Source organism: Calypte anna, chromosome 2, assembly GCF_003957555.1.
Source record: "Calypte anna isolate BGI_N300 chromosome 2, bCalAnn1_v1.p, whole genome shotgun sequence".
NCBI lineage: Eukaryota > Metazoa > Chordata > Aves > Apodiformes > Trochilidae > Calypte > Calypte anna.
The window spans coordinates 28,518,691-28,533,684 of record NC_044245.1 but is presented as its reverse complement, the minus strand read 5'-3'; the positions used below and the strand labels follow the sequence as shown (position 1 = coordinate 28,533,684).

At 39.0% G+C, this 14,994-nt stretch overlaps 1 protein-coding gene across 3 annotated transcripts in view; it reads left to right on the top strand.

Moving 5' to 3' along the window:
• The window catches only part of ETV1 (ETS variant transcription factor 1), a 67,320-nt gene extending 58,571 nt beyond the window's left edge, over positions 1-8,749 (top strand). For all 3 annotated transcript variants that reach the window (XM_030445861.1, XM_030445860.1, XM_030445859.1), the window contains exons 12-13: positions 3,483-3,584; positions 6,158-8,749. In XM_030445861.1, the coding sequence (XP_030301721.1) occupies positions 3,483-3,584; positions 6,158-6,379 (324 nt within the window). In that variant the 3' untranslated portion in view covers positions 6,380-8,749. The remainder of the gene's footprint in view (positions 1-3,482; positions 3,585-6,157) is intronic.
• Positions 8,750-14,994: the final 6,245 nt, after the last annotated feature.

Here is a 14,994-nt window from a genome sequence, read left to right as displayed (position 1 = left end):
CAAAATACTCAGCATTAATTGTGGGGCCCAGATTTTTGAAAACTGGGGATAGAGCTGTGGATCTTCTTGGATAAAGCTGTGTTCCAAAATCCTTTGAAAACCTGAGCCTGAATAGTCTTCCAACACTAAATATTCTTCAATGTGAAGATGTGGGAACTTGAAAGTTTTAGGCTGTAAAGATCCTAAGTCTGATGGCAAATGAAGAGGTTAAGCTTGTTAGGCAATAAAATCTCATCAAAATTCTATAAACCCTGCTCTTTCTAGAGTCATCTTCAGAGTCTTCCTGCTTATCTGTATTGTTAGATTGTTTAGTGTACACTAAGATCCTAGGTTTGCAAACATTCATGCACATGCACAGATCTTGGAAGGACTCATAGGGTAGATAATATTACTTGTATTTGTGAACATCTGATGAAGCATGACTTAGTTCACTTGTGTGACAAATAGGAATAAATTGAACATTTTATTGTGTAAACTAGATAACATTAAAAATTCTCTCCTGTGTTCTAAACAATTATAAAAATTGCTGGAAAATCTAATATGCATTATTTTTATTGTAATAGCAATGTGAATGACTTGATTAGGGTTTTCAAAAAGCAGTATCATTACAGTGAACTTTTTTGCCTCCTGGACGGAGTTGAATTATAGAGGAGCCAGCAGAAAATTTTCCATCACAGTCCTCTCAGTTAGAGCTGAGTAGGAAAGTTCAGCTGTGTAAAGCTGCTTCTGCATTCCACCAGCTATTTCTGCTGTTTGCCATCCATCTGCTGTCATAAGCACTCTGAAAGCTTTCTTGCATTTAAGTTCTGTGGTCTGCCAACAGCCCTAAAGGAATGATAGAGTAGTTGGGAATGGTGACAGGACTGATGTCCCTTTCCTCCCTGACATGGTCTGGCTGAGGGGCAGGTTGCTGCCATAACCCACGTGCTGGCACACGTGCTGGTTTGTTCAAGCATCTTCCACATCCCCCACTAGCTGATAGTCACCGTGGCAGATCTGAGCATTGTGTTTTTGAGGATTTGACCACAGAACCATCTTAGTCAATCTGAGAATGAAACTTTGCTGGCAAGTCTGCAGCCTTACCAGGCTATGCCCAGAACTGAGTAGAATCTTCAGAAAGGCTTTTGTTTGATTTGGTGATTAAGGTATCCAATCTTTCCCCCTGCCCCAGTCCCAATGTTTTTTACCCTCTTAGTGTTTTCTTCTCTTTAAAGTATGTCAACTTAAGCTAAGTTTTTCAAGATAAAGAGATTTATTGAAAAATAGTTCTCAGCAGATGGTGCAAAATCTTTATAGACTCAGTTAGCTAAGGTAGGGTAAAGTAGCGAAACAAAATCCTAAGATTTTCTTATTGTGTAATTCTCTGACTAACTGGATATTCTGATTTAGGTTAACCAGATCATCTGCTTCTCTGAATTTGTAGCACTTGCTTTCTGCTTTTGAGCATCACTACCTCCCAGATCTGGAGGTGGCAAGCTCTTTGAAACTTGTCTCACTCCTGTGTGCTCTTGAGGATACAAAGGATCCTAAGTTGCATATGAATGTCATGGATCTGAGAGAAACTGTTGATTAAAATAAGAATGGGGAAGTTGCACACTTCTGTTGGTTGCCAAATGTAAATTGAATGGAAGTCAAAGAGCTTGTTGGTTCAGCTGTGGCAGGTTAGGATGTCAGTAAAGTGACCTTTCTATCCCACACCTTTCTGGAGGTTTATGCCCCTGTAGAAAGGGTGACAACAAGAATGAATATGTACAGGCTCCTTGAGCACCATAGTTGATTCAGAAAGTAGGTAACTGTGAACTGTGGAGGCTAAGAATTGGGCATAGGTCTATTTCTGCTGGCTTGTCACAGGGGCAGCAACCTTCAGCAGGAAGGTGGGATGGGAGGCTGGAAGCCTAAATCCCTTCACAAAGTAAATTTTTGTAAGTGCTGTGCAGTTCAGGGACAAGAAGACTGACTTACCAAGACTATTTCTGGACCTCTGCTTGTTTATTTAGGAATGCTTACCAGACCATTAGTATATTCTCAGCCATTACTTTGTTGTAGTTACCTTTGCTGTGTATTTACTTATTATGCAAGCATATTATGTTGGGGACTTTTAGGACTCTGATTAATGCAGAAAAGACTTGACAAGAATAAACAACGATTCATGTAGGCATTTGTTATAAAGATTAATAGGCAAATCAAAATTACACATCTGGGCCAGATCTGCAGCTGGAATAATGGCATGATTTGGAGGTGTGTTTCAATACATCTACAGCATAGCTGAAGTTAGCAAAGCCGTGGTAATTTCCATAAGCCTGAAAAGCTGCACCACTGGAAGGAAGTAATGCTTTAAAAAAAAAAATTGAAAATTATTGTTGAGATGACGATTGAAGTTTTTGGTTGGTTTTTTGCTGTTGTTATTTAGTCAGACCCCTTCAATTCTCAGTGCTGCATGTCCTCTATGGGTTGCATCAAAAGGCTCCAGAAACCCATGGGGAAATTATGTACAGCAGTGTGCAGAGAAGCTGCTTGGCTACTGGCTTCTTTTTCTAGAACTGGATGCATATGCACATCAGAAACAAGTACTTTGAAGAGTTCATCAGCTCTGACTTTTTTTGCCTCTGGTGACATGATATTCATTTGTACAGCCAGTAATTGAAATGTCACCAACAGCCAATTATAATTTCAGGTGGGGGAATAAGCAGTTAAGCTCTTTAAACAAAAAGTCTCTTTGTCCAGAACTACCTTTGACAATAAGACAGGAAGTGTAAAGGCAAGTAGGAATCATAAGTCAGAGTAGAGGGTGTATTATTCTCTACAGAAAGGCTTCATGAGTTACTTGCTCTTTATTATTATTTTTAAGGGAAATCACACAGCAGCAACTATGAAATTTCTGTCTCATCCTTCATACTACCATATAGTTCTTCCAAGCTATTATCCTGCCTTCTCTGATAAACCATTTTCTTTGCTAAAATATTTTTTAATACTGGGAGTTGGCTTTTGACTTGTATCTCCTCATAATCTCAACATCGCTGTCATGCCAAGTGCAGTCTGTATTAGTTCATGAACTAAGTGTGTATGCATGTGTGTTTAGTGTTCTGACAGCAAGGAGAACACAGAAATAGTACAGTTATCCACAGTATCAAACTAAAAAAAGTTTTTACCTGGCATGAAAGTTCTCTGGTGAAACTCCATAAATGTTTTTGTCTGCCATCTCTTTACTTTTTCTTTGGTTTTCTTCATTATAACAAACAAAAAGCCCCACTTCCAACTCCTCCACAACAAATAAGTCTGCTTTAAGTTTAATGGCTTACTCAGTGTCCAATTAAAAATCATTGTAGTACATGAGAAATTCAGGTCATGCCAACCTTTTATCTTGTGTTTATGTATTCTGCCTGCAGGATTCCCCCTCCTCTATCCTCAAATAAAGTATCTGATTATGAGATCTGCTTGTTAAATGCATTTAACAAATCAATGCTAATCCATTTTTGTGGCAGGTGGCACGTCGCTGGGGGATTCAGAAAAATAGGCCAGCTATGAACTATGATAAACTTAGCCGATCACTTCGCTATTATTACGAAAAGGGAATAATGCAAAAGGTGAGTAGCTGATTTTGCATTAAATTCACTTTGTTTTGTGTGTTGATCCATAAGTCAGTTTATGAGGAGTACTTGTAAGTGCATTGTTTAGTTATGCTTTTCATCTATTTAGGCAAACACTAAGCTTTTTCACCTACCAGGTCCAGTATATGCACCAGGATTTTTTTCCTATGTAAAAAATGTCTGTGGTTTTAGTTCACATAATGCACGTCATGATTATAGGGAAAGAGTTAACATTCAAAAATATTCAAAAGAGCTTCCTGGCACCTGGGAAAGGCAAACAGTAGAGTGTGGTATGAATAATGTTTTGCAGATCTAAATTAGCTGGCCAGCACTTGGGTACTTTGGTGAGTTCTAGATAGAGGAGAAAAATGATACCTATTAGCATACCAAATACTTTAATATTTTACCAATAGTGTTGTAATAATACCATTTTTAAGTGGAATTTAATATTTTATAATAGGCTGAATTATGAGAAATATTTAACAATAATTTATGTATAACAGTCTGGTCTTGCTGACAGTATTCAACCCATCCTTCTACTATGCTGATTACTGATTTACATGTATCTTTTAAAATCTTGATATGTAGTACTCTGTAGATTCACTGGGAAATCAATAGGGGAAACCTGTCTGCTGCATCTACAAAACTGGCAGGTGTGATCAAAGATAATAATGAACACCTTGTGCTGTAAAACTTGTTCTGTATCTTTTTACATTAGTTTTGTGACCTACGATGACTAACATGTTTTAACTTGCCAGTTTCCAAGTCCATGAATGGAAACAATATTCTTGGCTCAAGTTACAGGCCAACTTTTCCAGTAGGCTTTGTGAAGTCGTGGTTTGGAGTTGCCTGTTACAAGTTCTTTTTCCTTGACTGTGGGATTTTTGTAGTGCTCTCCTTTTTCACTGTCCAGTAGTCAACTGGGACACCAGTCTGGGCTAGTAATGGGTTATGGTGCTTCAGTAGCTCAGAGTCTCACCCATTTGTGTGTGTCCCAGAACCGAAGACTGGAGGCTGGGCCCACTTGGGGCGAATCAGATCCCTTGGTTCTGCTGGGTACTGCTTCAGGCAGAGGAGTTTCCTCATTGCAGGTTACAGCTCAGCTGCTCAGGCAGTGGTATCAGCACAGTTCAAAGGCAGCACAAAGGCAAGAGTAAGTAGTTAAGAGAGTAAAACTAGGTGAAAATGTGGCTATAGGAATGCCACTGATAAGACTGATAATGCTGCCCAGCCCACGAATCCATTTAATATGGGAAGTTTACAAGTACTTCTGACAGCTTGCTTGCTACCTCTTAAACTACTACTTTATTATTTACAGGAATGTATTTAACACACGTTTTAAAAGCTAGTTTGGATGCTTATCTTTCTGACAGCAATGTTTGAGGTTTGCCCTGGGATCACCCTGAATCTGGCCAGTTAGTGTAGTTAAAAACTAATGGTGGTTGTGGTTTCACAGCAGGTTTCCTTACTATAAGCTTGGTATGCACATTTCTCCCCCCTTTTTTTTTCAAGTTAATCAATGATAACGAGTTATTCAAATACCCAGTTTCTGAATCCATCCTTCAGTCTGTCAAACTTGCTGGTATTAATTTGATGAAAAAAATTATACTCTATATATACCCTCCACCAAAATTTTACCTTACTTGTAAAGTAAATAAGCTGAAAATTTAAGGAGATGCTGTGAACTATTTTACACCCCATCAGAATATAATTAAGTTTGCAATGCTTTTGCCACCTTCATTTACTCATTGACAATGCTGTGCTATATGGAGTTGCAAGAAGCAGACAGTAAGATCGTTAGTTGAAAATAATTTTAATAAACTGTGAATTTGCAACATGGTTCATATTCTTAAACATAATTCTTTAATATGCTTGAGAAGGCACTATGTTGTCTTTTTTTTTTAAGAATAAGACAATAATACTGTATTGCATTGTTCTTGAGATTTTAGGAAAATGAAACACAGACATTTAGTGTTATTTCTGAAAAAGGGAAAACTTACAGGATCTTTGGACAAATTGCCCCTCCATAAGCAAATCCAAATGTCCCAGCTTTGCATGAGCAATTGCTAAGTACACATTAGCCTACGTATTTGCTTGCGCCGTCCCTGTGCAATCAGTCTGCACTATAACTAAGTGCTTTTATACTTCAGTATGAATCAATCTGCGTAAAGTGAAATTCAGATCCCTATCGTTCAATGTGACTTTTTTTTTCCACTTCGCACACAGAGTGTTGGGCTTACTAATTTTATTTTGCCACTGTAGTGACAGTTTGTTTACATTTTCCAATCAGAGCAATTCCATTTGCAGTTAAGTATAGGAAACAATCACAAATAAACACTTAGAAGTAGAATACCTAGTCCACCTTCCAACAGGATATCACATCTGGCAAAATCAAGAGCATTCTGCTTCTGCAGATCCCTGTTGTCTTTGCTAGGTCGTTGCCTTACCAGTTCTGCTGCCACGTTACTAATTGCGTAACTAAGGTGAGTTCTTCACGAGACTGTTGAGCTTGGAGCTGCAAAACCCCAAGGCCTTACGCTGCCCTTTTTTCTCTCTTCTGCTGTCCTCAGGTGGCTGGAGAAAGATACGTCTACAAGTTTGTTTGCGACCCTGAAGCGCTTTTCTCCATGGCTTTTCCAGACAACCAACGCCCCTTACTGAAGACTGACATGGAGCGCCACATCAATGAGGAGGACACGGTGCCTCTGTCCCACTTTGATGAGAGCATGGTCTACATGCAGGACGGTGGCTGCTGCAACACCCACCCCTACAACGAAGGCTATGTCTATTAACAACAGTGACAGTGAAGGGGATGTTTTCCCCTCCCGTCGGCTTCTCCTCTTTCACAAGACCCAGAGGAAAGCTGAATCGACTTCAGTTTGTTTTTTAAATAGTACACTAAAAGGGGCTTTTCCTGTTGCATTACTCCTATGGTCTGCCATGGACAGCGCACTTTATTTGAAAGGAGAGGGTTGGAACCTAAACATTATTCTGTGTAACAGGAGGGTAAGGGTGGGTTTGCTTTTTACTTAAGTTTGGGAAGGGAACATACAGGTTTTAAGTACAAAAAAAGCTATATCATGTCTGTTCTGTTTCATATCAGCATAAGATATTGTACATTTTCTCTGGGTATCCGTAGTACAGTTAATTCTCGTTGTGCAAAATAACCACTTGATGCTGATATCGGCACAGCATGCCTAGGGCATTTGTTTCTTGCCATTTTGATTGTCTTTCTGCAGTTATGAAAGAGAAGCAAAGTGTATACCACAGCATTTAAATTAGAAGCTTGCAGTGGCAGACCATGCACCTTGCCTCTGAAAACAACCAGGTATCTTTAGAGTTTTCCCTTTTGTTTAAATTTCTGAAATTTAAAATATATTTTTTGGTATGTCCTCTAAAAAAAAAAATAAATCATGACATAGTGGCCGTAAATATAGCGACCAAGCAAAATCCCTGACTTCAGACTGCAAGCCATATGCCATATCTGGTGCCACGTTGCTCAACATATATGGCCCTTTCTATGGCTTGGACCCTTCAGGATCCATTTGAGGGTAGTAATTACATGTGGTAAGCTTTCTGATGGTCATGTCAGCATTAAATACAGGATCATGATCAAGAGGGAGAAAACATTTTGTATCCTTCCATTTCCTTTGGTACATAAATAAGTTATTTAATCAATAGGAATTAACTGTACTAAGTCACATATCTAATTATGCTGTTTAGACACAGCAAGCACTCCTTGAGAAAAATATCCAATACACTAAATAGGTACTTTAGTAATTTTTAGACACGGTACCCATTAATATGCATTTAAACCTTTTACTGCTGTGTTATGTTGATAACATATATAAATACTAGATAATGCTAATGCTTCTGCTGTTGTCTTTTTCTGTAATATTCTCTTTGATGCTGAATTTACTATGACCATTTATAAGCAATGCTGTAACTACAGGTAGCATTTCAGGACAAAATAGATGACTTGAACCATTTATTGCTTAGAAAATAGCTTACGCCATAGCTGTGCTATAAGCAGCTTTTACGCGCATCCACAAATGACTGGTAAGCTTCAGCTTGCTAAGGAAAGCTCTGCAGAACCTTTTGTAATTTTTGGTGGAACAGAGACTTAGACAAAACTGTCAAAGAATACCATGAAGTCACTGTATGACGTTGTAGTGCTGGCACTGATGTTACCAATCAACTTGTTTTGGACACTAAATGTAAATGTGATCAGATATGCTCGGAAGACAATTTAAATTTTGAGGGTTTGTTTTGGTTTTTTTTTTGGTTGTTGTTACTTTTTTCAAATTGTTTTATTTTTGTGAGTGGTAATCGTGAACAGAAGCCACACGTGCTATTCTGTATGAAAGAAAAAAAAGGAAAAAAAAAAAAGAAAAAAAAAATCCCAGACAAAACCACAAAAGTTTTAAGTATTTACTAGCACCTTTTCTGAAAAATCTTTCCTAGTTTGACAAGAGAGGAGAGGGGGTAAAATCTTGATTTATTTTTTTACCCTGTGAAAATTAAGTAGGTGTTACATGGAGCATCTAATTTTCCTGTATTCCCAAGAAGCAGGAGGAAAATGAATGTCTCCTTCTCTGAAGACATTCAAACCCACCTGGACAAGTTCCTGTGTGACCTACACTAGGTGGTCCTGCTCTGGCAGGGGGTTGGACTCAATGATCTCTTGGTCCCTTCCAACCCTTAATATTCTGTGATTTCTGTGAATACATAACCATAAATAAACTAGAATAATTTTCATCACAATGGATGGATTTCAAAGACAATCCTAGGTGGTGGAGTAATTTTCCATCCTCTCAGTTAAAATGCTAGTTAGGCTATGAATATTTTAATATGCAATTAATCTAAAGTAAAGAAGTAGTGGTCACTAGAAACCACAGGTGCATAAAAAACATTTGGTCAGGTACTTAATTTACGTGGATCCATAAGAGAACATATTTTATGGAAGTGTATATATGCCTTAACATGTCACATATTTCTGTCATCCATAAGTCTCAGTGGCACTTAAATTTTCGGTGATCAACCTAGAATCAGAAGTCTAAAATTGCAGAATTAGCAAGAAAGGAAAAAGGTTGAGTAAGATTGTTTAAAAAAATGTGGTTTTCATTGAAATAAGGTTCAAATGAAACATGCTTTGAAAAGTCCTTGGATTGGTTTTGGTTCTTTAATGTCAGCATGGAGCGCCTCTTGCCTGTGGCAGGATGTGGGTATTTGGGAAGGGGGTTAGTCAAAAAAGGAAAAAAAGAAGGCAGGAAAAAGTGCATCAAATGTATAATATTTAAGAAGAAATATATATATATATATCTGTATACGGTAGTGACTCACTGAACAAAACAAGCAATCAGACCAACATTACATAATCTCTCAGCAGAAGATATAAAAAGTCTTTCACTGAACTGATTAACCCTTTAAAAAATGTACCTAAGAGGTTTATTTAAAGTGTTTTTATTCCACTTTTTTTGTTTGTTTGGGGTTTTCTTTTTTTTTTTTGTTTCGTTTGTTTGGGGTTTTCAGGTAGAATAATAAATCTGGCAGCTGATTTGAGCAAGACTGTTGTGTATTGGATTCCCAACCAGTTGGACTGGAGAGGCCCCTGCAGTAAGATTCTTCTTTTGGAAGAAGAGATGATGGTCTGTTTCCAGTGCCTCTAATAGCTTTCTGCAAAATGTAACCAAAAAAAAAAAAAGGAAGAAAAGTGAGGAGTATATATATATATATATATATACATGAGTTATGGCCAAAACATCGTATTTGACTGAAAAAAAAGAAGGATGGTCCCAGTAAATTTAGAGAAAGATTGATTCTATCTAAGAACACTCACCCATTTTCAAAGACATTTTAATACCCTACTGAATTTGAGTGTTGGATGTTTGGGGCTGAGGTGGGGGTGCTGCATTTTCATTTGTTTGGTTGGGGTTTTTCTGGTTTTGCTTTCAAGCTGTGCTGCAAGTGGAGGGCTTCTCACCTCTGCTTTAGGGAGAGCTGTAATGGGGTTAGTGTGTGCATATTTGCTTGTGTGTCTTTTAGATGCTCAGAGCAGTGTAGTGTGAAATGAATTTGAGAGGTGTTTCTGCAAGCCCCACACACTGTGGTGTGGCTGTAGGTGCTTGGGTTTCCTTTGTCGTGACAGTTCAGTTGCACTGGTAGCTGAACGGAGGTGAAATTAGATAAGCACTTGGCAAATCCCCTCAGAATCCATTTGAGAGAGTTAAGATTACAAGTTTAGGGCAACAAACAAATTTTGCTTTAGGGATATGACTTTCCATGACGGAGAGCCTAAGCCTTTTCTCTTCAAGGTCACACTATTCTAACTTTCCCACACACCCAACTATGGTGCAAATTGTAACGTTACATTCTCTGAAAGCATGAATTTCATATCAAATCAGCTCAGATCAAATTTGCCTGCTTTACTTAGACTTGGCTGCTGTGATGACTGGGGGACATTGGGATACATTAAGTATAATTTTCTCCAGTAATTCCATGCAAAGAGCCCTTTGCTCAGAATCTTTTCGTGTTTGGGATTCTCTGATGCTTGGGACTGTTCCCCAGGGATTTGTGCTTAGAGTTCTATTCTTGACATCTGACTGGTTTGAGCTGCAAATCCATCTTCACAGGAGAATATAATCTAGTAAGTATTTTTGCCTTGTTTGTGGTTTTTTCTTTGTTTTTTAATAGCAGGAAATAGATTAATGTGTGCAAAAGGTATTATGAGGAAGTCTTTGAATTGTTAATGGCTGTACTTTCTCCTCTGAAGACCATTGGCTTCAATTCTTGTGCTACAGGTAATAGCACCTATGAATAGCTCTATTCAGTGCATGTATTAATAGCACTGAGGACTTTTCCAAATAATCTTCTTCAAAGATGCTTTGGGAGTCTTAATTAATGTGGTATCTTGCATTCTAAGAATCATCACTCTGAAATATCTCACCTGGATCTAATTGTAAGAGCCCAAGAGAGTAATTTCTCAGTTCTTATCACTGGTTGTTTGGGGGTTGGGTTTTTGGTTTTTTGGTTGGTTTTTTTTTTTTAGGGGGAGGGGGGGTGCTTTGCAATTTGTTTGTTTGTTTGTTTTTGGTCATGTGTGTGGTTTTTATTTTTATTAGAGGCTACTCTGCTTGTAAAAGAGGTCATAGCAGAGAGCAGGTGCTTGTGCCTGAGAAACTCCAGGTCTAAGTCCCCTGAATTTTGCTGAGATACCAAGCTGAGAACTGGAGCATCTGCAGTGCATAGCTGAGCCCTGCCCACCTCGTTCTGTTATGGAAGAGAGAAACTGCAGTGCTTGGTCTTCTGGTGCTTCTGCTACAGGAATGTTAATCTCTGGCAGAGCAGGGGGATGGAAAGCTGGGGGCAGTAGAATCTAAAACTGCAAGACTAACCAGAGGATGTCTTGTCGGATCTGTAAGAAACATGAATGCATCAGCAAAGCACTGTACCTTGCCACCCAGCTTTTCTGACTGCGTAGGCAGGTAAAGTTAACTTCATCTTTTACTTCAGGGGGTCGAAATATTGGTTTCCCTCTTGAACACCAATTTAATTTATGTGGGAAGGAAATATCTGTGCCATCTTCTTATGTAATAGTCTGAAAATGCCTCTGAAGAGTCTTGTTGACATTTTCCCAAAGAACTATTTTTGTGTGAAGATGACACAACAAATCACCAACAGAAAGGGTAAATAAGCTCCAAGAAGGTATTCCATACATTTTGTTCTCCAAAACTGTAGTATTAGTTATCCTGGAAATGTATTATATCTTTCATAGTGCTGCAGCATTATCCTTATTACATATTTTCGCTGCATTGACCTCAAAAGTACACAGCATAGCCTGAGCTTTTTTTTTGGGAAATGAGCTCTGTGCTGTTTAAAAGTTGCAAAAAGGGTTACATGCAGGGTTTACAAGCATTTGGATCTAGTAAGCTGTGACTCTATCTTGCAAAGCTCTGGGGGCATTTCTGCTCATTTCCATGCTTTTTTTTTTTTTTTTTTTTTTTTTTTTTTTTTTTTTTTGCATTATAGAGAGGTAGTTACGCCCATCAGTTGGCTGTTTCGTGATTGTGTTTATAAGTAGTTAAATTCATTTTATTTCAGAAGAAATGTCTCTTTGCATCTCTTTCCACACTCCAGGTAACCTGGTAGATAGTTGTGGTCCAAAATAGCATTTTATGCTGTGTAATGCACAGTACAGGCTTTGGCAGTTGCTTGCTGCTGTGCTAAAAAGGAAAGAGTGGAGGTGTTTTCACTGTTTTCTTTCCCCCTCCCCTCCATTACAGGACCCAGCTGATCTATCTGAAGATAGTTGAAACCAATTCTCACTCACCCAGGATATTTTAGTGAACAATGTGCTCCTTCGTTAGTTCAGTGGCATTCTATAGAAGCTGAGGTACAGAGAGTTGAGTGGTTTAGATGTGCTGCAAAGGGCTCTCTGTGGTGGCTTTCTGTCAAAGCCTTGCATGGGGAGTGGCATATGGCTACACGACCTAAATAGAGGCAGAAGGAGGTGTTTTTGCAGAAATGCCAGCTCCTCAGAGCTTGAGATGTTTGCTGAAATATGCAGTTAGGGCTTCTGCATCGCTGGCTGGGATGAGCCTGCCCTGGAAGACCTGGTGAGGAGCTCTGTGTGCATACAGAAAGCCAGAGGGACTGTGATCCCAGCATGCCTGGGTGAGGCACAGAGCTGGGAAGAAGTCTGTCGGGGGCAATCTGGCCCCTACTAACTAGCTAATCCAGAGCTGATTAGTACAGGAAGAAGGAGGTTGTATGACTGATACAGTAAATCACAGGGATAATTATTTGAAAGACATGCTGCTGGAGAATCATAAGAAATGATGGAAAGTAATAAATTCTGTAAACAGCAGTGATTTTTAAGACCCCAGTGCTTGTGGGAGTGCTTCAGGAAAAGGAAGAGAGAAAGTAAAACAGAAAGGGACGGTAATATTAGATGAGAACAACAGGAGTCAAATCATGAGCTGCATTAGAGGACCTGGAAGATTGCAGTGTTTTAGATAAGGAAAGGACTAAGATAAGTACAGAGTCAGTAAACTGAGATAAGAGCAAGAGAGAGAAGGTAATTGGAGGCAGTGCACTTTGTGGTCAGTGGGCCAAATGTCTTAGGCTAACAGAGCTGCACCAGGGATATGTTTGGCCCTGGCAGTGTATCACTGTGGATAGGAATATCAGAACTGACTTTGGAGTGATTGGTGATAATTTAGTGAAACCATCTGTGCAGTGTTTGGTAGCTGTTAAAAGAGCAAATAAGATACTGGAATATGCAGAGAGTGTTCTGGGTTGTAAACATAGTGACTTTATTGTCCCACTATAGTTAATAAAAAAATAAAGAAGAATACCTTGCAGGACAATGGGTCAGATTGTGGGTTGGTATAAATCAGCTTGGTTTCCTTGAAGGCAGCCAAGTAGCTTTATGCTAACAGAGTCTGTGGCCTGGTTTTGGTAATGCTTATGCCTATCTAGTGTTGTGTATACACAGGACACTTGTTACATTATTCAGAAAGCTATACAGATGATCAGGACCTGGGGTGTAGCATGAGACCAACAATAAAAGATTAAATGAAACAACAATGTATGTGTTCTGAAATCTCCCAATGTAGCTAACTTGTTCCATTTCCGTATAAAGCTGCCTGCTGGAGCTCTACACATCCCTTTAATTCTTACAGGGGTCTTTTGTGACCAATTCTGGCAGACTGTATGTGCTGGAGTCCCTGCTAGATATGGCTCAGCATTCATCTCTGCAAAGGTGGCTGGGATTTGTGAGGGCCAGGCTGACTTCCTAGCTGTTCAAGATCAGTTAGGCATTTGGAAGACTTAAAGACTGTGCTAAGCTTCCAGCCACTCTCAGGACTAGAAAATTTCAAATTCAGCCACAAAGACTAGACATACCAAAGAATTTCAGCCAATACTCTGCTTTTTTATTACAAGGCCTTCTAAGGGCCTCCACAGAATCTTTCAAAAGCTGGTCAGCTGAACTTTCCTGTGGGAATTAAATGTGAGAGAGACAAAATCAGTGAAGATGTAGATCTGCATCTACAGAGAAATAAAATGGGGAACACCTTTATATTATTATTATTATAGAGTTTCAGTGTGACAGTGCAGGAGGGAGCTCATTGAAGCTGAGGCAGTCAAATTTCCTTGGAGCCCAGAATAGATGCCTACAGCCAGAAAAGGACTTTCTGCAGTGCATGCATCTGCCTGCTCAGCATTCCAAACCTTTCATGAGTTTGATTTTTTGGTGTTTAATTCTTCTGAATGCATAGGGGAATATTCTCCTCGGTAACAAGTTATATTTTAGACACTCTCATGCTCTGCTTTAGAGTACATAAAGTTTCTTTGTGAATCCAGTCTTGATGGCTGAAGAAGTACTGCCAGATATAGAAAGGTCAGTTCCTGGAGCTGTGCAGTGTAGTTTCTGTGATCATGGTCTAACCTTGGAAAAGTGATGTAGCTTGGCTGTAGCAAAACCAGTTCTTGAACCTCAACTTGACTTCATAAATGCTTTATGGTATTAATGCTTCATGCTAAATGCTAGAAAAGCAGATCCATGCATCATGTAATCTTCTCTTGTTCCTCTGACCACTTCTACAGCTTTGATCACCACATCTAAGGTTACAGTAGACTTAGAAAGATATGGACACCTATCATAAGAAGGGCTTACAAATGGCTCGCACTCGTAGAAACTTGAAAGGATTCAGCTTGGGACAGATAGTGGAGAAGGAGTAAAAGCAGCATCCATAACATCATTAATTGTTTGGAGAAGAATAGGTAGTCACAATTTACTGTGTCTCATGATATTATAGAGTGGGCTATAGAAAAAAAACAGTTGAGGCATTTAAAGAACATTGAGGAAGTATTTGTCACACTGGACAATAATTAATTTTTGAAATTTATTAATGCAAGCTGGCTTTGGTGGTACAAGTCCTAAATGAAGAAAAACTCTCAGAATTGGGAAATCCCTAATACAGAGACTTCCAGACCTTCAGAGGGTGTACCAGAGTCACCCTTTTCTCATGCTTTCTTTCTAAACTGATGATGGCCTATTCTGGGATGGATGGACCTTTGGCTACAGGTGACTTGGTATCTCCTGGAAATATTTTTTGAAATGAAGGCACAAAGGGTTGGTTTCAAAAGGTGTGTGGTCTGTATCCTGCCTTTTGTTTAGGTCCTGTGATTGAACTTAGAGACACAGCACAACTGACTTAAGTAGACAGGGTTGTTTGGATTTTTTTTTTTTACACAGAATCTCCAATTTTGACCCTGGGATCCTTTACCTCTAAAGTTTGTTTTCCTTGCTAACAAACACACCCTTTACAAAGAGCTATTGTCAACTTGCGCGTGATTAGTAAGCTGCTGACATTGGGCATCGGGGTTATTTTTAAAGGGAAAA